We start from the raw sequence: 20,000 nt of genomic DNA, 5'->3' as shown, positions 1-20,000 counted from the left end.
TATCTTTGCGAAGTCTTAGTGGAAGTAACTTTACTCATTTATATTGCGCAAGTATCAACTTAAAGTTTTCAGTCATTGCTTCGCATTTCTGAGGACAAATATTTGGGGTAAGGTAACGAATCCGATCCCGTCAACGCATCGTCACCGACAACCGAGAGACAACACTATGCTGCCGTCTCAAGGTGCTGCGCACAGATGCACCTCGTTGCATTCCTGTTTTCAAAGAAATTTTACATTTTAGAGCAGTTTGTCACGTAAAATCGAGAACAGACCCATGCCTCTCACATCACTGACGGTCGCGCGTCCAAATAGCTGCTAGTTTTGATAACTTTGAACGTCTCGCCCGGCAAATAAAAAGCGACATTTTGAGGTAAGAATGGTAAAACATATTTGCTTTTGGTGGGGAGATTAATATTGTTGACGGAAAATATTTGGGTTTGGCTGTACTTTAAGCTGCTTCCATTCTGTTCCGTAAATGTTTCTCACCGTCACAGCGCTGTTGTGATCCAATAAGTTAAACATAAAAGTGCACAGTATTGATTATCATTAAAGTAACATCTGTCCATTTTTTCAAAGGTGACATTTACAATTAAATTACTCCCTGTTCTCAAAATTTGATTTTGTTGAAGATCAACAATGCATCAAGTTCCACACAACCAAGTTTTTTTGCCTAATGTTAAGTGCTAAGTAGTTCAGGAAGTTGATCCGCACTCAGGACCGTGTGTCTTGTAAATGATATGTAAGTAACAGTGGAACTCCAAAAAAGGTTCGTTGGTTTACATGGATGCGTTTCGCCTCACAAGCTCGTGGTAACAAACGCCTTTTCAAAACCGACACGGGTATTAAACAAAGATGAGATAAAATGTTCCGTAACAATTCATTTCTTCCTCCCTCTTCTCCCATGGCGCTTTGCCCTTTTCTCTATGTTCCAGTTCCTTCCATCATTGCCAATTTTTCGGCACACATCTGATGTGAGCCTCCGCCACGCAGCAAGATTATCTACAGTGTCTTCGCATGTGTTTAGGGGGCAACACTTTATAGGACACCCATTAAAGGTTGCAAAGGACATGTTGAAGCGATAACAAATATCAACTTTAAAGCGGGAGAATGTTAGCTAAACTGGTTTTCATTGCTTGTGTTGATGTTTATTCAGCTGTTCAGAAACACAAATGAACAAAATCTAGTTGCACTTTCACCAACTACACCATTTCGGCTCCTGCAGCAATACTAGGGAAGCCTAGGACATTAAAGCCTCATTTACACTAGCATGTTTTCCTTGACAAGTTTTCCTTGGTAGTGTAAATGAAAGGAAAACTTGCTAGTGTAAATGAGGCTTAAAGGCGCTGTTACACTGTGCATGTAATTTTGCGTGCAACTTGGCGAGGCAAGTTGCACGAAACATTGCCTAATGTGACATACCTAGCAACGGCCAAAAAAATTTTGCAACGAATTTTTCAAGCATTGTGTCACTGGTGCAACATCTGTCCTGCAACTTGCATCGCCACGGTTTGCAGCATCAGCCAATGAAATTGTTCCTTAAACCTCATGTGATCATCGAAAACGAGACAAGTTGCTGGAAACGTTGCCCAGTGCAACACCCATCAAGTAAATTGCTTCGCACTGAACTTGAGAACTTTTGTCGCACCTTAAGTCGCCTAAAATAATTATAGAAGACATGCTTCATTAAAAGGGTATACAAATATGGATCTTCATTGCCGGCTGGGAGGTCCTTCGGCCTTGGGCAGCATTCTCAAGACCAAACGCTGAATTTTCCACTATATGAACCGTCTCAACGCGGACAAATATCGGTTTTTATTGTTTCTTCTCTTTCACAAATCATTTTCATGGTTATTGAGCTTGTCAACAAGTAGAATGTATTATAGCAAAAACACTGTGCATAGCAAAATTTATTTCATTTTTTGTTCGAAAGATGTTTTCTTGACATTGTCTTTAAACAACAATTAGTTGCTCATGAAGAAAGTTCATGTACAATCCTGAACAAAATTGTTCGCACAATGAAGTCAATAGGCCACTTCCGAGGTTGCTTTTTGCCTCTGGTTCAAAACGAGTCTTGGTGCTCAACTATTCAAATGATAGAGTTTGATTTGCATGAAAATACACCACTCATTTGCATTTGAATGGTTGTGAAACGGACGCAAACAGCAACTCGGAAATGGACTATTGAAAGGCAACGAATGCGAACAACCTTCTCAGTTCTACACCCCTCTTTTACAATGTTGATTATTTTGAAAAGCTTCATTCGGTTTCAAAACTGCCAAGAGTGGTGGGGGGCACTTGAAAGGCCACTAAGAGGAGAACGATTATAAATTATGAAGTGCATCTTTAATTAAAGAAATTTTTGTTGTGTCTCGCGCAATGAGAACACAACGATCACGATCTTTACTTTAAACATAAAAAACAGGATCAGATACATGGTATACGCGCGCATGTAATATTAACAAGGCCGCTGGTTAACACCTGCGGCATGGCAATTTTTGCCCGAATTATTGAGGGTGTCCCAAAACGTTTTGACCACGATTGTAGGAACAACTATCGGAAACCGTGATAAACACAGGACGGACGCGAACTAACTAATGATGAACAGAAAACCAGTGTTTATATTGCTTTTTCAACTCAGTTTGGCAGTTAATCCCATGATTATTCTACGGTGCTGATTTATACACCACGCCGGCCAATCTTGCCTATTATCCACCAGCATACGAACCCAAAACAATGAGCAACACACAAAAAGCAAACCATTGTTTGATTCCCTAAACGCGGGCAAGGAGAAAAAAGAAAACGGATCAATGATCTGAAACAGCAACCAAGACATTTGCTCAAGCAGAGGCACCAGTTTCTGGTCCTGGGACGCATTATCGTAACATCATAACTCACTCCGCCGTTACCAATAGCTGTAAACTGGACTTTCGCTTCAGGCGTTGACCCAAATTCCTGCTTGAGATGAGCCACATGCCGATCTGGGGGCAACCATCTATCGGTCCACTGTATGATATCCTCGGCCTGGTAGGAAATTGTCCCATAGTGCAAGCGTGTCTCCAGCAACACCTTGCTTGCGGGATAATCAGCTAATTTGCCACAGGCAGCAGAACTTGACGAGGTGTCTAAAATAGAACGTGCACACATTACTTTACAGCTATTTTCATTTGAGTGTCATAAACCACGATTCTCCTACAGCTTAATGGTTCAACAACAACAATAACTTTACAGTTTCAAAAGGGAGACGTTTCTTTTTGAAGTTTCTTCTAGTATGCCCAATCTAATATTGATAAGTGCATCTCATGGCTCAAATCAATGCGTTCACAATACAATAGCATTCATTATGCAAGAAATCATGTCTCTACATGCAGTTTCGTACCAAAAGCTATATAATTGTGGAATAGTCTACCGCAATCAAATCGATGTATAGAAAACAATACTAAAGTCATAGGCACAACACATAACAACTCGTGTTATTCATACAGGCAGTACTAAGACATATGATTCTTAGGTAGAACAATAAATTTGAGATTTACTTAAGTTTGACCGATATTTCTTTTTCTTTTCGACAAAACCAAACCAACGAAAGATATGAGGAAAAACTGCGTCGTATGATAACTTCCTTTTTTGCATGACAACTTTCTACAAAGCATTTTTTTTTTAAGAAAATCGCTTTTTTCACCTGCATCATTTTCGGTGAAGCGTCTATAGTCACACTCTTGTCCGTAACGATCTCCAAATGATCTTCTGTAGGGCTCTGGTTTGTCACCACCACGTTCCACCAAAGAGGAATGTGTGGTTTCTTCGAGTTCGTCTGGCTCTTGTTCCATCAAAAGTGGCTGCCGGTTATAAAAGAAACAACGACAATCCTGATTCTCACATTTGAAGCTAATAAGACTGTGGGCAATCAAAAAAGGAAAACGACAAATCCATGCAACTTAAAAGTTTTTGAGCAAAACATTCGATACTGGAAGCTTTTACCAGGTCAGATTACAGTCTGGGTCGTCAGTTCCACTGGAAAATTTAAGCAAGCAGCCATGGACGGAAGATAATCCACGTATAAGGTATAAATTGGATAAAACTAATCAACTGTTAAGTTAATGTTCTTTTATCTGGCCAAGTTAACCTTCGTCAGGAAGGATCCGATGTAACAGTTTTACAGGTGCTCTCCAGTTACTTGAAATCGCACTGGGGTTTGAATCCTTTTACAAACTGAAAGGCAGCAAGTTACTTCTCAGAAATATGATGTTAACACAGTGAATTGTTTCCTCGGCTCATGCAAATAAGCTATCTGGTTAGATAGATCTTCAAGAAAAGAATTACAAAGCAAAGTATTCAAACCTCTCGATCTGTATGACTGGCCTCTAGCGGCGGGAACGAATCAGGTTCTGTGTGGCTTGGTACAAGTTTGGGTGGAGGAGTATAATGGAAGGTGCACCCCTTTTTACCGGGGGTGAGGAAATGTCGTAACGCTTCTTCGTGAATTGGCCTGTGCTTCTTGTTCCAAGACAAAATGAAGCTTTTTCTTCCATCCATATCCTCTTCACGGAACTGAGGGGATATTTTTCTCCTCACCCAGCGTGACATTACGAAATTTTCTTCTTCCTCTTCATCCTTGTAATATGTATCACCGCCAATCACTATCAATACTTTGCCATCTGAGATAGATCGGATAGAATTCAGTAAGACGTAAAGTCAACAATCATTCTTTTTCAAGTGCAAGAGCGAAGAAACTCAAAATATCAGCTCTATTGAATGCAACGTATCCTCTCCCTTCCACAATAACTCAAACGGAGCTCCTGTATTGAGAGAATCGTCTGCAAAAATGACCGGTCTTTCTGTATGCGAGCTTACAAAAAGTTTGCAAAATGCATGGGAAACGCATCGAATCGCTGCAGAGCAGGGTGCAATAAATCAAATTCTATTTCAGCCAGCTGCACAGGTCACATCCAGGCCGACCTGTAATTTTCTTCCTTTTTTTCCGAGAAAAGCATTCACCAGTTAAGCAATAGAGGACGTTTTCCGTGTTTCCATAGCCTCATCTAAACACGAGGGGGAGCTGGGAGAATTCGAGACAGTTATGCAAACCCGAGACGCAGTCGAGGGTTTCCATAACTGTCGAGAATTCTCCCAACTCCCCATCGCGTGTTTAGATGAGGCTTGAAAAAAAAGTCCTCTATTGCTTTTATAAAATATTTGTCAAAGATAATTCAACAAATGAAGGAAAATGCTGTTTTTTGACTTTTTGATTGAAACAGATTTTCTTGACACACGCTCGTATTTCCTACCAACCAATCAAAACGCGCGTCTGAAAATACATAACCAATCAAAATTCGTGTGATGTCACAGCTGTGTTCCATACTCTCATCTAAACAAAGTTATTGACCAATGAGAGTGCGCGTACTATCCTAATTATTTTATAATATTAAACAAGACAGGTGCGCGTTGGGGGTTGAAATTATTCTTTCCTAGAACTGTTTCCGGCTTTTACCGTGACATCCTCGTCACGTGAATATCAAACAACTCAAAAGCGAAAGTGAACTTTCTGTTTGCAATATGTTTGAGTGTGTTCAGTCTAAAAGCTCGTGATCTTTTACTCAAAGAATTATACCGTTCCTACATTTTTTCTTGCGGATACTGTGAACAGTTCAATTCTTGAACAATGGAATATTCTAGCCAGGATTGCACTGTCGTCTCTTGTAAGCGAGGGAGTTCACCGGAGAAATAACAGAATTTCAATGAAATTACCGTTGATCTTGGTCATTTAAAATGGCTTTTCAGGAATATGAACAGCTCTATTAAGAAGTTCCGCGTTTTAAGTCAACGGAAGACATACCATTTGGAAACGAGAATCTAGCTATTTGGCCGAAGCACTTCAGTTTCCTTGGGAGATGGATAAAACCTGACTCTTATATATCAGAGTTTGGATAACATCCTGGGAAACAACCGGCCATTGAATCGAAAGAAAGTGAAATTCACTTCTTTGGGTGCTACTTCCTAGTCTCGCACAGGTCAGAAAAACGTTAAAAAGTAAAGATGTAACTTGTACCTTTAAGAGCTTCAAATAAGCCCGGAAGTGAAGTTTGCTTTAAAACTGACCTGTGGCACGTAACAATGCTCGGTAGAACTTCGCGTAGCCAATCCCGGCATTATCTTCGTTAATAGAAAGCCGAGATTCATCTGCATGAAGAACAAAAATGGCGAAATCCATCTTCAATGTCGGCAATGTTTTTTCAACGAAATCATCCATTCGCGGAAGCCCAAAGTAAAGTGGCTCAGCAGATATTATCACGCCGTATTTCTCTTCTAGGTCCATTAGGAGTTTTTCAACTGTTTTCAAGTCGTAGGTTTCATCGCAATTGAAAAGGTAAAACTTCATGATCTCCTCCTGTTTAGCAGCCATTTCATGCGAAAGTGATAAGTCTTATAAATAAACAACATTGGTTTGTGTCCGTGGCCGTCTTTCTAAGAATTGTGAGAATAATGTGCGCTTGCGCCAACCGTCATAACTTAAACATGTGCCGGTTTGTGATGGAGTCTGTTCCAAGTTGAGCTTTTTTTGTTTAATGCCTCCGCCGGGTGAAAACGGAGACATGAATGAATAATGGCAGCAAAATTTTAATAACTCGTGAAAAAACTCATTTTATGTGCACATTAAGAGCATCGGTCTAAGCATTTTGTTTCCTGTTTCAAACAACGAGGTAAGTGTTAGTGTTAACTTATTTAGGTTAGGAATTACAGTGTACCCGTTCAATGCTAGTGCAATACACCTTCTTCTTTGATAGAGCTTTGGTTGCTTCATGATAAATAAAAAGTGATTAACATTCAGAAAAAAACCTCTCGTCAACTGAAGCCCACCGCAAGACAACGGCATTGATAAGTAGTTTATATGTAAATATTTTGAACAACATTACAATTCACAATTTAGATTACATCTCCCCTAACCTTTCGCTGTTAACTAGAACTCAATCCTACGAGCTCTGAAAATTAAAAAAAAAATTTTCTAATAAATGATTTCTACTAGTAAGATGTGTAACATTGACAAGTAAGGTTGCAATCTTCAACTCAGGTCCACATTTCTAGGGCTGACTAGCAAAGTTTGGCCAAAAATATGACCTATTCTTTGAAAGTGTTCTCTTGTGGTTTCTTGAATTTTCTAGCCTGGGGTTTAGTCTCACGCATTTTCCGAGCCGTTGTCTTAGATCCTTCTCTGTAAACTTGGCGCATTTTAACTGAACGCTCCCCGCACTTCAGCGCCTCCTCAACAACCTGCATCACGCATTTCTTGTAAACAGGAGAGTAATCTTTCGGATCACCAAATGAATTTACGACGAAGTACACATTTCTCCTATCGCTTCCGGTGACCTCCATAGCAGCTTCTCTTAATCTCTTTCGTTCTGCTTCAGGATTTTCCCTTTTTTGGATTTCATCATCATGGGTTAACACTGTTATGATGGTGATAACTGTGGACACAAAGATGAAATAGTGGCAAATATCAGCTTGACCGCCTGCTTTTATTAGTTTTTTTTTGCCGTAGTACTATAGCTAAGTTCTAATATTTGTGCCACAGGGAACAGAAAGATAACCAGGCAAATGCAACTTTGAGTTAAACCTCAGTGTCAGTGACCACTATGAACTGACTCTATAGAGTGTTTTCACTCACGCGATCAGTAACCTTGTTTTTCCACCGAAGCAAAAGAAAACGTTTGCCGATGATAATAGAGCTCAATTCCCAGAGGATTAGTTGAGACACCAACATGGCCGCCGTTCCATTGTTTAGGAACACTAACATGGCCGCCGTGACGTCACGTGGGAACACTCTATAGAGGGGCATTTTTTTTAATTGCCTCTTTCCACTAATACCGGGCTATCAGCTACGTCACGTCAAGAAATGCACGTAATTATGTGCACACCAATAATTTTAATTAACGCCATGGAGAGGATTGACACTTGCCCACTTCTCTCCCCAACTTAAACATCTCTTGTGTCGAGGAATACAGTCAATCATTCAGTCAATTCACAATATCACAAATTAAGTGTCCTATCAACTCTGATCATCAAGGAAAGATTAACGGTTGCGTCTACCTTAATGTTGTTCTCTGATGGAGGACTCAAAATTCTCTACAAATGGTGAGGCAAAAATTTTGAAATAATGAACAAAACACTGAAGCTGATTTTTAGTAAGACACAAGTATGGAAAATAACCATACCTAACTGGTTTAAGAATATTTCGTGTCTTAACTTTGTGTTTTGTTTCACTTATTTAAATGTCTTTAGCCAACGTAATTTTTTTGCTTTAAGTGAATCACGGCAACGGATTAAAAACCGGTCTATTTTAGTAAAAATGGAGTGTAAGGACTTACTTTCTCTCTTCAGGATGTGTTGAACAAAGTCAATATTTTCTCTGTATTTTCCCTGTTCAAATCTCACATCAGTGGCGCTGATCACCCAAATGACCACGTGTACCTGATCTGCAATTGGAGGCTTCTCGTACCTGTGGGCAGCAAGTCCGCCTTTAGCCGCCTTCCATGCACTAGCAGCGTCTCGCGTCAAGTCATCTCCCGGTTTTTCAAGTCCGTAAATGATACGAAACAGTTCACCTGTTACAAACATGAAATAATATTTAATACCTACCCCGCCCCTCCATTCCCCCTGCCCCCGTAGCGGGGATTGGGAACTTTCGCTCACATCACGATGTATTTCTCCCTCGGTTACTTTCGTTCCAAGCCAGAGCATCGGGCTTTTCTTGGAAGGGGAGAGGAGGGAAAGAAAATCCTTCCTTCCCTGCTTTCCCCGACCCCCTACCCCTTAGGAAAGGCTGATACTCTGGTTATTTCCTCCCTCTAACTACTCCCTTATCTGGCCTTTATTCCCCGGTCTCCCGTATCATTCATGTCTCTCCTCCTTCCCCTCCCCCTTTTCTGGAGCTTGCCTTAGCATATAGAAGTGATTGACGAAATACTGACCTTCCTCTATCTTGCCAAGATGAAAAAACCCTGCGGTGTCGTAAAACGTAACATGGCTCCCTGGAACAGGAAAACAGTCCAGCACTCGCGTTCCTTCGCAAGACGTTGCCTGAGTCATTGCAGGCGCCTCAAAACCCAAGCATTCGAAGATAGTGTTGATCAAGGCTGATTTCCCTGAGCCAGTCATGCCGAAGAGAGCGACGTTCAGTCGTAGACCTTCGATTTCACCAGGCAATGCATCACCAAATTTCTCAAAAGTACCAATCTTGAAACTCTTTATGCTTTTGATCAATTGTTCTAATTGACCGTCTTGATCCATGATCGCTTCCTTGAGAGTACAGTTATCTCCTTTGGGCTTGCTGGCTATTTGGATTCAATATTCCTGAAACTAAAATTATGAAAACTCAGTCAGTGTTTGACGTCACGAAGGGTGTTTCCAAGAACTCACTGAGCCTCCGCTTGAAACTCTAACAGTTAGAAACTTACTTGTTTTGACTATTCTAAACGAGTTATTGAAGTATTTTGTAGGAACAAATTTTTCCTAGAGATTACGAGCCGTGTGAGGGTCCATATTTTTATAAGGCGGAAGTAGCTATGGACTTGCGTGACTTGTTTTGACAACACAAGCAGTTTCCTTGAAATCGGGTCATTCGCTTCTTCGGGGAAAATACCGACAAAAACTGAAAAATATCACAAGAAATGGCCGAACCACCTATCTCCACTACTAATATACAAGACCCTGGAGCAGGATCAAGAGAAGAGATTAAATCCAAAAGTTTTCATCTTTTCAACTGCGATCATACCTTCAGTTTGGAGTCAGTGGAAAAGTTGCTGAAAAGCATCGAAGCGCAAGTTGGTTTTGACATCTCTCCGGTTCAGCGTTACTTCGACCTTCGTGAAATGGCTGATGTGCGCGATAGCATCATCAAAGAACATACGCAGATGGATTATGCCATTTTCGTTGTCCATGCAAACGAATCTCGATTGTCTATCAACGAAGAAAACGCAGGTATTGGCTACGCCATGATTTACAGAGCTTTGATGAAGAAAACTGGTAGGTGATGTGTTTACGGAGGTGATTACTGCATCGCAGTAAAATGGCATCTAATCAAATGTTCAGTAGAGGACGCTAGATCTTTGAATTCACAGCAACAAATTTTCCTATAACCTAAAGAGTGGCCAACCATTTATATATCTTTTGAATGAAACAGACAGACGGTCAGAAATTTGTAAGGCGGAAGTGTTTTGTTTATTTCGTCTTACTCAAGTTGCCGCTTTGGACAGGAAAACTAGGTCCTCAGTGCTTTGTTCTAATGAAAGCATAAAGTGATGACTAGGTTAAGGTAGCAAAACCTACTGTTTCAGTTTAGTGCTGAGTACCCCCTGTGTACAAACATTTCGGTCGCGAAAGCGAAATTAACTCAAACTAACATAATGTAGGCAAGCGATGCATTCTCCTATCAAGGGATCCGCTTTCAGTTTCCAGGAAAGAAAGAAAAGAAACTTGCTTTCCCCGATCAAAGGTTTCACTTTCAGTTTCCGAGTAATCATGATATATAAGAGGCATACATCAGCTGCCGATGATTCCTTTTATGCCAATTCAATATCGTTTTTGTTAACTTTTGTTTTCTTAAAAGAATCGAAAATCAAATCTCGGTGTATTGAAGATTTGCCATTCGATGTTTTCGGGAAAATTTCTTTAAAAGTGAAGTTTACCTAATTACCAGCCGCTTTTTGGGGAAATGAGCCCGAACGACAATGGGTTCCTTTGCAATAACGTTTTTTAACTTGCTTTTAGATGAAAAAGTTATTATCGTGATTGGTGGAGATGATAATTACAAAGACGAGGCAGAGAAACAGGGCAGTGTACTGTCTCGCTGGGCTTATAGAAAGATTTCCTCTCAGTTCGCCGAGAAATTAATGGATGGAAGAGAAAGCTTCATATTTTCCTGGGAGAAAGAACACAGGCCCATCCATGAAGAAGCCATGATTCATTTCCTCGATCCCCAGGACAAGAAGCAAAAATTTGTTCCTAAGCCTATTCCTGTTCTAACACTCGAGCAACGAGGTGATAAAACAGAGGATGACCAAAATCCCCCCCGTGGCACTAATCCACTGGAATCACTGAATGGACTTGAAAGACAAACAACAAGTGAGGAAGAGAGGAAGTTCGAAGCGCCACCTGACAGTCTAAAGTCGTTTGAAGATGAAAAGGAAAACGAACCAGAGGCAGAGGGTTTTGTGATTGTTGAAAAGCCAAGTAAGTTTGAGGCATTCCAATAGCCACTTTATGGTTCTCAACCTCTAAACTAAGAGCCGGGTTAAAAAAAAAACAACTAGAACAACAGCTGAAATGAAGCAACACAATGTTTGCGGAAGTAGTGGAACTGAACAAGAGTGATGGATAAAAAGAGAGGAGAGTCACTTCCATCCTCCTTTGACATTTTCTTTCAACCGTTGACAATTACCAAACAAATGAATTTTACTAGGTGGCCTTGAAAAGAATTTTCAACGTTCGTAAAGCCTGAGCAAAATTAATTGTGTGTTCCTTTGGGATGATCTGAAAAAGGATCATTGATCCAAGATCATTTGGATCACGGTGAGGAACCGATAAATCCTCTCTGGGAAAGGATTTGTCGGTTCCTTTGATGCACCATGATCCAAGTGATCTTGGATTAGTGATCCTTTTTCGGATCATCCCAAAGGAACGTATCCTACGGGGTATCAAAGGATTCCTCCGTAAAACAATCACCAGAACAAGGAGCTCATCACCAAAGCCAGAACAAGCTCTCACGCACAAAATAATCATACACCTACTTTCAGAATATTGACTTACTGCTTCACGATAAAGTTATTTAAAACTAAAATTGTTTGTTTTTCCTGTCTTTGTTACTAAAACTCATGCCATTCCCCATAATTACACATATTAGTTATTTTCCTATTTCCAAAATAGATATGCCCTTGCTTGATTAGCTCTATTATAGTTTTTCTAGGTGACCCGTGCCTTCCAAGTATAAATTTTATACTGCTATGTGTCCCCAAAATTGTCCTTGTATTCAGTGAAAAAAGAAAATTGTTTTTTTTAGCAGCCGATCAAATTTAATGCAAGAAAGTAGTAATTTAACGTTATGAGCTCCTTCTTTTTTCAGGCGTGGCACTCTTGTATCGAAACGAATCGGATTTGGCTGTCATTAAAGACGTGTTTGGAGATCTCCTTTCTCTTGGTATATCCCCAATGTCACGCGAAGATCCGTCAGTCTTGAAATCTCTACTGATGTCATCTAATCCAGTGAGATCCTGTTTTGTCATGTTAACAGCTGAAGATTTGAAGAAGGACACTCGGTATACTGAACTCCTAACAACGGCTCAAAGCACTGTCGGTAAGATACGGTCTGTATTTTCATGCTGGTCAACCCGAAAAAAAATTCCACTTACTGTAAGACAATTTTGAGTTCCAGAACACTGGGAAAGATAGATCTTCAAGCCTTTGAATAGATACATAGTTAAATTAAAAATGACGTATATCAACATAAATTAATAGGCCATTTCCGAGTTCATGTCTGCTTCCTCCTCAAAGCAAGTCTAAGTGCGAAGTTTTTGTGATGGTAATTAGTTCTAGTTTATATATGAATGAAAACTAATTTTCATAACAAAAACTTCGCACTTAGACTCGCTTTGAAGAGGAGGCAGACATAAACTCGGAAATGGCGTATTAAATCAAAGGCAATTACTGCATTGACAGCCGGTAAAATTTATCTTATTTAAAAGTCTACGAAAGGATGATACATTAGGTGCAATAACAGCCATCAAGAGGTATCTTTAGAGTTGTAGTTTGCGCGAATGAGGAATAGAGCTAATAGGACCCGTCTTTTGGCTTGCAGGTGACTTGTCGAGCGCGGGGGTTTCCGCTATTGTGCTTGGATCGCATCGCATGACGTCACCATTTGTCATTAATGTCCAAACAATAACTTCTTTTGTTCGGTGGATGGCAAAGAAATTTGATTTGGGTGTGCACAAGAACTACATTTTAATTTAATGAACCGCGTTAAATAGTTTTCTATCTGAATCTAATGACCAAAACACCTTCTTTCTTTTAGAAAAAAGGATAGTGATCATCCTCTGCGACACTGACGAAGTATCTCGGGATGAAGAACAAGCAATCACTGAAACTATTGGAGGCCTTGTGGGCGACAAAGGCCTAGTTCTTTGTTTGAAAAATCTGCCCAAAAGCACTGGTGCAGATTTAACTAGATCTCATCCCAATCAAAGAAAAGAAGGCGCCATAGCTAAACCTGCGAGAGAATCGGGGTTACGGATTGATACTCATGATGTTCAGCACAGCCCACCAAATCAAGTGCGTTCAACGATCGAACCGCCACCTGACAGTTCAAAGTCCTGTGAAGGTGCGAATCAAGACGAACCAGTGGAGCAGAACTCGTCAGGCAATTTTGAGCACCATGATATGTCAAGTAAGTATGAAGCATTCCACTACTATTTACTCGATGGTTGTTAACTACTAAATCAACCCGAACCAAGTGCAAAAAGCGCGCAAAGGAAGTGGAGGAAAACAGTATTAACGGAAGTGGTAGAATTAGGCCGCTGGAAAAAGAAGAAAAAAGCGTAAGAGTAAAGAATGGGAGAGAGAGAATGGGAGAGAGAGAAAGGGAGCGGATGAAAAGGGAAGCGGCGCTCTCGGAAGGACAAAATGAAAATCTAATTTTACTACCCCCGGGACAGGGGGCTGACCCTTATCCACACAACTATAATCATAAATTATCAGTCAATAACATTCCTATTCTCAATGGGGTTTATGGTCAAAGGATAGATATTGAAGGGTGATTAGGCGGATTGTTTTATGATATGTTTCTCATTGTTTTTCTTTGTAACATTAACCTAGATTTTTACGAGTTGTGATGCGAGCGAGTCAAATTTCGCGCGATGGCTTGTTAGCGAAAGCAGCATAGGAAAAAGCTTCTTGATTAGCTTTATTATTAATATAAATTTCTTGAGTGGTTGGGTGTTCCATTTGTTCGTGGGGGGCCTGTGCATGTCCAAGCGCGAGAAATCGAGAAGAGGTTGTCGGTCGGTTCCAAATCTACGTCACAATAGCATCCAGAATGCCGAGCGTTTGTTTTGCTCCAGTTTGAAACGTCACAATAACATCCAGCACGCCAATAAATAATTATTCGGGGAAAATCGGAGGAATTTCCGATCGACACGAAACTTTGTCAGTAACGAGTTATGGCATTTAGCCAATCACTGGCCAGTTTTTATTGGAATGAGTTAAAATGACATCATTCTCTGATTTGCCTAAAATCGCCTTCGAGCGAGACGTAAATTGCGTTCACACAGGAGGGTGAAAATCAGGGAATTTTAGTAGAAATCACGGAAAAAGACATTGAGAGCTTCTTTAGAGCCAAGCAATAACATCTGGATGGTTTTTACACCAATGTGTGAAGGATATTCATGTCAAATAAAGGTTAACGTCTCAGTTGTTGTGTTATCATATTAGTATTCCACGTGGCGTGATCAAACCTCCAGACCCTACTTTTTGCGTAGAATAAGCTTTTAGAATGATGTTCTTGTTTTCTGAGAGGATACTTTGCAATTCTGAGGAATTTTGTGAAAAAATATGTTTGATCTCTCATTGCGTAACTAAATGCCCAAACTTACCCGTAATCTGTTGACCTTTCGTTACGTCGCAAAAAAAAAAAAAAAAAAAATATTCGCGGATCGGTCGATTTCTCTGAAATTTGAAAGGATGATTGTATTTCAATGAAAACACCACAAGTTTTCGTCCACAAGTAATTTAGAGTGCGAAATCAATTCCCTGTAACTAAGTCTAGGAGTAAAAGGATCCAGATGCTTTATGGGAACCGATACAGGTGCCTAAAGCCTCAAAGCGACGCACTATAATCCACGATTACTGCTAGTTTGTATGTGCTCGTTATTTTTTTAGGCGATGAGCCCACAGCTCACGAAACTGTACAGTCGCCCTCTGCGTTCTTTCCCTCTTACAACGCAGCCGCGAAGGACGATGGAGACCTTCTGGGCGGACAAGGCGTAGTTCTTTGCTTGAAAAATCCCTCTCAAAGCGCTGGTGCAGATGTTTCTAGATCCCAGTCCTGCCCAAGTAACAAAAGACCCGCAGTGATACCCGAGAAAGATTTGAAGTTACTGCTTCATACTCGTCTACGGCATGGAAGGATCTCATACGACAAGAACGATGTGAAGCACAGGGAAAAAGAATGGGAAGCACCCGAGGGTATGAAGAGAGACTTGTATAAGGATTGGAATACTACCGTCAACGCGGAAATAAAGATTTACCGAAACACCAGAAATGGAGCGTATGAAATGGATGTGAATCCCCGAAGATAACAGTGGAGTGGTGAGTTCGGCAAAGCGATTAGCTCGAAATACATGGCGCTCTCTTACTAGTTTCAGCTTTGGAGACGATAAGTGCCAACATGACAATCAGCCGCCCTTGGACTAACCACAACATGAAGTACATACAAGAAACACCTCTTTGGGGCAATCCTTCCTTGTGGCTAAAACTCAGCTTCGTGAGAGAGCATCGCAAATATACAACTAACCGCGCACCGGTGGCTCAGTTGGTTGAGCATCGGGCTGTCATGCGGGAGTTCGCGGGTTCGAACCCCGGCCGGATCAACACTCAGGATCTTAAAATAACTGAGGAGAAGGTGCTGCCTTTGTAATTTCACCTGCAAATGGTTAGACTTTCAAGTCTTCTCACAAATGTCTTCTATGTTCATAAGTTCCCTATGGGACGTTAAAGAACCCAAACACTATTCGAGAAGAGTAGGGGATAAAGTCCTGTTCTCTCCAGCAGAAGTGGCCGGCTTGGCGGTGATGTCTCTAAAAAGGCTTGTGGTGTATGAGGCCACCTAATCAGAAACAGCCACAAGTCAAAAAGGGACTTTGCCGAGTGTTGGAACATGTAAATGTATAGTAATTGTGTAAACGAACGGTAATTAGGTGCACATTCGCCGTTTCCGGTTTCTCCCCTACTGAAAAAAGGTGGGTGACCTTAAAGGGGAACTGAAAGCAAAAAAATAAGCATTTTTTTTATCTACAATTTGGACCATGCACAATAATGTTTTCAACTTTTTTTCTGGCATATTTGTTGTTTTTCCACCTAAAAAAAATGTCTTCATTCCGATTTTGGGGCATTAGCATTGCGGCTCAGAATGGAGGAGTCAGCATTCATTTTTGCAGCTTATGACGTATGATATAGGGAAGACATGCGAGAACGCCCCATACAGAAGCACTCTTTAGAGTGATGTTTGTCGTGAATATTGAATACGCCAAGAAACAACAAAGCAACGAAGAAAATATTCAAAGCAGCACTTGTGCTTACCTCGTTTCTCTTGATTACGAAAGCTCTGTTCCCCATATCATACGTCATACCTGGGTGCTGATTTAGTTTTTGAGCCCGCACTGAAAAGGCCGAAAAAGCGGGAAAAGCCCAACTTTGAAGGTAATTTTCTCGCAAAGAACAGGAAACGAGAGGAAATAACTCCACAAACTTATTTATATTAGGCTTTCCAAAAAATAAATGTTGGAAAAATGGCAGATTTTGGCCTTCAGGTCGTCTTTAAATTCTTAATTCGTCCCTTGAGAAACCGTTGAGATCGCGTTCGACATGGTGTGTGCCCTTACATACCCACCCTAGTACATGAATAAACGAAAGTCATAAACGCACCGTTTTAAGTGCTGTTTTCAAAGTCAGAATAGTTCGAATGGAAAATATCTGCACTAACAGTTCAATTAAACTTCTCTCTAATCAGTAACAGTAGGGTCTCAGTTAACTTTCATTTTCGTCATACATTATGCGTGGAAGAAACAATCATAAGATGTCAAAAGTACTTTCGGGTGACATAGTCTAAGAAAAGGCATGCGATATTGTGTAAACCATAATTATGAAAGCAAATATCAATAAAATTAAAGTAATACAGTTAGCTAGTTTAAAAGAAACGCAGCCCTGCAAGGCCAAAAATCAGCATGGTTCCTTTCTTTGGAGGTTGAAATCTAAGGGTCACATGGCCATTTAGTTGGGGGTGCAGGGCTGGCGTAGTGGTGAGAGCAGTCGCCTCCCACCAATGTGGCCCGGGTTGAGTTTGTTGATTCTCCACTCTGCTCCGAGAGGTTTTTCTCCGGGTACTCCGGTTTTCCCCTCTAATTTCATTTGATTAGTGTTCATTTGTTGATAAGTTTACAGTGTCCCCAATTTGAGCTCCAGCGCTAGAGGACTAGTGACTTAAATAAAGTTCCTTTCCTTTCTATCTTTATTCGTAAGGGTCAGTTACACTGAGCGAACTTTAACAAATAAAACACTGCAATTCCAACACGCAGTGAAAAACTAGGATACAACAGCGCTGCGTAAATTCCACAAGAAATCTTACAAAATTAAACATTGTTTATCGAAACAGGGCAGCAAAACGTAGCCGCTTATTTTTCTGATTCTTTTATTCTTTTTGAAGCCAGTATATTTACAGAGCTTCTAAAGACCCCTCTTTCATAGCCATTAAATTATTAACAGGCCTATCGAAGATTTTGCAAATTACAGCATGTGTTATTATGGATGTAATAACATGGGTGACAAATTACTCCTTAATTTTGGCGCGAAATTTCAGCGTTAATTTATAATTTCACATGTGAAATTACATTTTTGCCATGGCAACTTTTCATATAGTGCTAAAATGGCATCCAGGTTTGAAAATTAAGGAGTAATTTGTCACCATGTTATTAATAGCTAATCAAATGGTATACCCGTGAAATTAGGGAATAATTTCACTTGCGTTTTGTCCAAAATCAAGTAATTTCCCTCGCCTAAAGGCTCGGGAAATTATCAGTTGAATTTGGACAAAACGCGCGTGAAATTATTCCCTAATTTCACGCGTCACCATTTAATTACCCATACAAAACAATTTTCGAAGCCCGGATTGTGGGAATATAATACATGATTTCTCGACCGAAAAAAAAACACGGTCCTTTTTACCATGAATGTTGTCTCTTAACAAGGCTGACAGCAGGCCCGACGGATGGCAGAATGGAGAAATCGGTACCATGGTCAACGGCAGCACTTGAGTGACCGATAGCAATGCGTGCGAAAATTCAACTTTCCTTCTCTAAATTGAGTCTTTAAGCCGGGCGATGACTAATTAATGAGCGTCTCAAAGATCCGTAAAATCCAGCTTTACTATACTGTGTTGGGGGACTTTTCTCTGGAAAGTGACACCCAAACCAGTGTAACCGCGGATCTTTTTTGCGCTTTTAATTTCGCCTAAATACTTGATTACCATTTGACGGTGTTACAGCTGAGTAATCCACCGAAGAACTTTTTAAAAAAACCTTCGAACCATAAGCACAAGTATAAACCCAAGCAAACACAGTCGAAATAAATACCGAGATCGGTTTTAAAATGATCCACCTACTGACAGATAATCTGACACAAAAACAACTCTGCTGAGCCAAAAAATGGCAGCGGCTATCGATCGGTTGATTTCGACTTTTCCATGCATCCATAGCCAATAATCACTGTACAACATATGATAAGGATCTGATGTTCCACGGAACCGACTGATAGTATGCGCGGGAATTCCTTCTCAAGCAACGTACACGTACACTTTCCTGAAATACAATCAAAACAACAAGGTTAATTGGGAACCTTTGTCACTAGAAAGGCGATCGACGCTTTTCCAGGAGAGAGAGAAACACCATCCACTCCACATAAGCAATGAAACACCTGAGCAAACTCACTTAATAATAAAGCACTAATGTCCGAAAGTTGAATAAGAAGAGAGAAGGTTGAAGCGAAAAGGCGGGGACAAAAATTGTTCTAGGATTCAATAGCAAATCTACATTTGAATACCAGAGTGAGTCGATTCGCATGTTGACACTGACCTGTCTTCAGGCGTCCTGGCTAAACGTTCTCTCTCGATTAAACCTTCAATTCTCTTCTTTATAACTTGAGGGCTGGGCATAAATCGAGCTTTCAGTTGTTCTGTTACCTATTCGGTGAATATAGAAAATCAAAAGCCTTCACTGTTTCCGACTCTGGCTTTGGAGAGTTTCAGTATCACCAGTGTAACGGGAGCTCAGTTCCACTGTCGGGGACCTCCCAAAGAAATCAACCAGTTGACTTCAACGTGGTTGTCGAATTATTTTTTACCAAAGACGACTCTAGTTGGTCACAGCAAGATTTGAAAGCAGAGCATGCACACGAAAATTCAGCGCCCTGACCACGAGAGAAAGTAAGAAAAGCTGTAGTCAGCTGATCCGAAGATTACTCGCCATTGGTTCGCAACCCTTGCAGGAAACAATGATATGTCATTCTTTCTATTGTTTTAGCTATTGTTTGGGGTTAGGGTTGCGAACCAATGGCGAGTGATCTTTTGATCAGCTGCTACATCACCCAAGCAAAGCGGCGGTCGACGAGGACCACAACGCAAAAAACCGTTAACCAGAAAAAAGACATTTAACGTCACGTTTACGTCAGTGAAAAGGAAAGTTCATCCCACTTGCGACAAATAACATTCTTCCGGTGATTTTCTCATTCTCGTCTAGGCCATGGCTGCTTACGCGCTCTGTGAGTTCAGTGAGATGTAACTGAAACACTTGAAGGATGGTCATGGCTTTTTCAGGAGGATTAGTCGCTGGTCAAGTGTAGATTTTCGAGCAATGTTATCAAGGTCAATTGGGCAGAAAACTCAAAAGGAAGTAATGTTCTACGAGTTCACGTCAAAAAGAGTTGACAGCTCACCTCAGCAACTAAGAGATTGTGCGGTCTTTTCTTTCGAGCCTTCATTATTCTCACAATCGCTGCCTGCGATCCTACATTTTATCAAGGAAAATCACTTTTTTGTTGACGAACACCAAAAATCGGGGTATTCCTTACACAGAGTGATATGAGAGAAATTACCTTGAACATTGAGAGCTTAGGTAAATTTGGCAGGAGCTACACTCTGGAAACCCTTCCATGGTTATGGACTACCAACATGAAACTATTCGGAATAA

At 40.6% G+C, this 20,000-nt stretch overlaps 3 protein-coding genes across 3 annotated transcripts; 1 reads left to right on the top strand and 2 right to left on the bottom strand.

The window, feature by feature from the left end:
- Positions 1–1,784: 1,784 nt before the first annotated feature.
- Positions 1,785–6,479, bottom strand: LOC137983511 (uncharacterized). The gene is made up of 4 exons (XM_068830665.1): positions 6,097–6,479; positions 4,339–4,655; positions 3,680–3,836; positions 1,785–3,122 (listed from the first exon to the last, which is right to left on the bottom strand). Exons 1-4 carry the CDS (start codon positions 6,398–6,400, stop codon positions 2,677–2,679), a joined length of 1,224 nt encoding a protein of 407 aa, XP_068686766.1. The 5' UTR covers positions 6,401–6,479; the 3' UTR covers positions 1,785–2,676.
- A 108-nt stretch (positions 6,480–6,587) lies between these two features.
- On the bottom strand, positions 6,588–9,569 carry LOC137982992 (uncharacterized). The gene is made up of 4 exons (XM_068830153.1): positions 9,450–9,569; positions 8,964–9,351; positions 8,361–8,597; positions 6,588–7,460 (listed from the first exon to the last, which is right to left on the bottom strand). Exons 2-4 carry the CDS (start codon positions 9,280–9,282, stop codon positions 7,114–7,116), a joined length of 903 nt encoding a protein of 300 aa, XP_068686254.1. The 5' UTR covers positions 9,283–9,351; positions 9,450–9,569; the 3' UTR covers positions 6,588–7,113.
- An 8-nt stretch (positions 9,570–9,577) lies between these two features.
- Positions 9,578–17,335, top strand: LOC137982991 (uncharacterized). Its single transcript, XM_068830152.1, has 5 exons — positions 9,578–10,017; positions 10,762–11,223; positions 12,113–12,343; positions 13,061–13,432; positions 14,923–17,335. The coding sequence occupies exons 1-5, from the start codon at positions 9,663–9,665 to the stop codon at positions 15,339–15,341; spliced, it is 1,839 nt and encodes a 612-aa protein (XP_068686253.1). The 5' UTR covers positions 9,578–9,662; the 3' UTR covers positions 15,342–17,335.
- The last annotated feature ends 2,665 nt before the right edge of the window (positions 17,336–20,000 follow it).

Source organism: Montipora foliosa, chromosome 13 (genome assembly GCF_036669935.1).
Source record: "Montipora foliosa isolate CH-2021 chromosome 13, ASM3666993v2, whole genome shotgun sequence".
Classification (NCBI taxonomy): Eukaryota; Metazoa; Cnidaria; class Anthozoa; order Scleractinia; family Acroporidae; genus Montipora; species Montipora foliosa.
The sequence above is the reverse complement of the archived record's forward strand: the minus strand, read 5'-3'. Positions and strand labels throughout refer to the sequence as shown.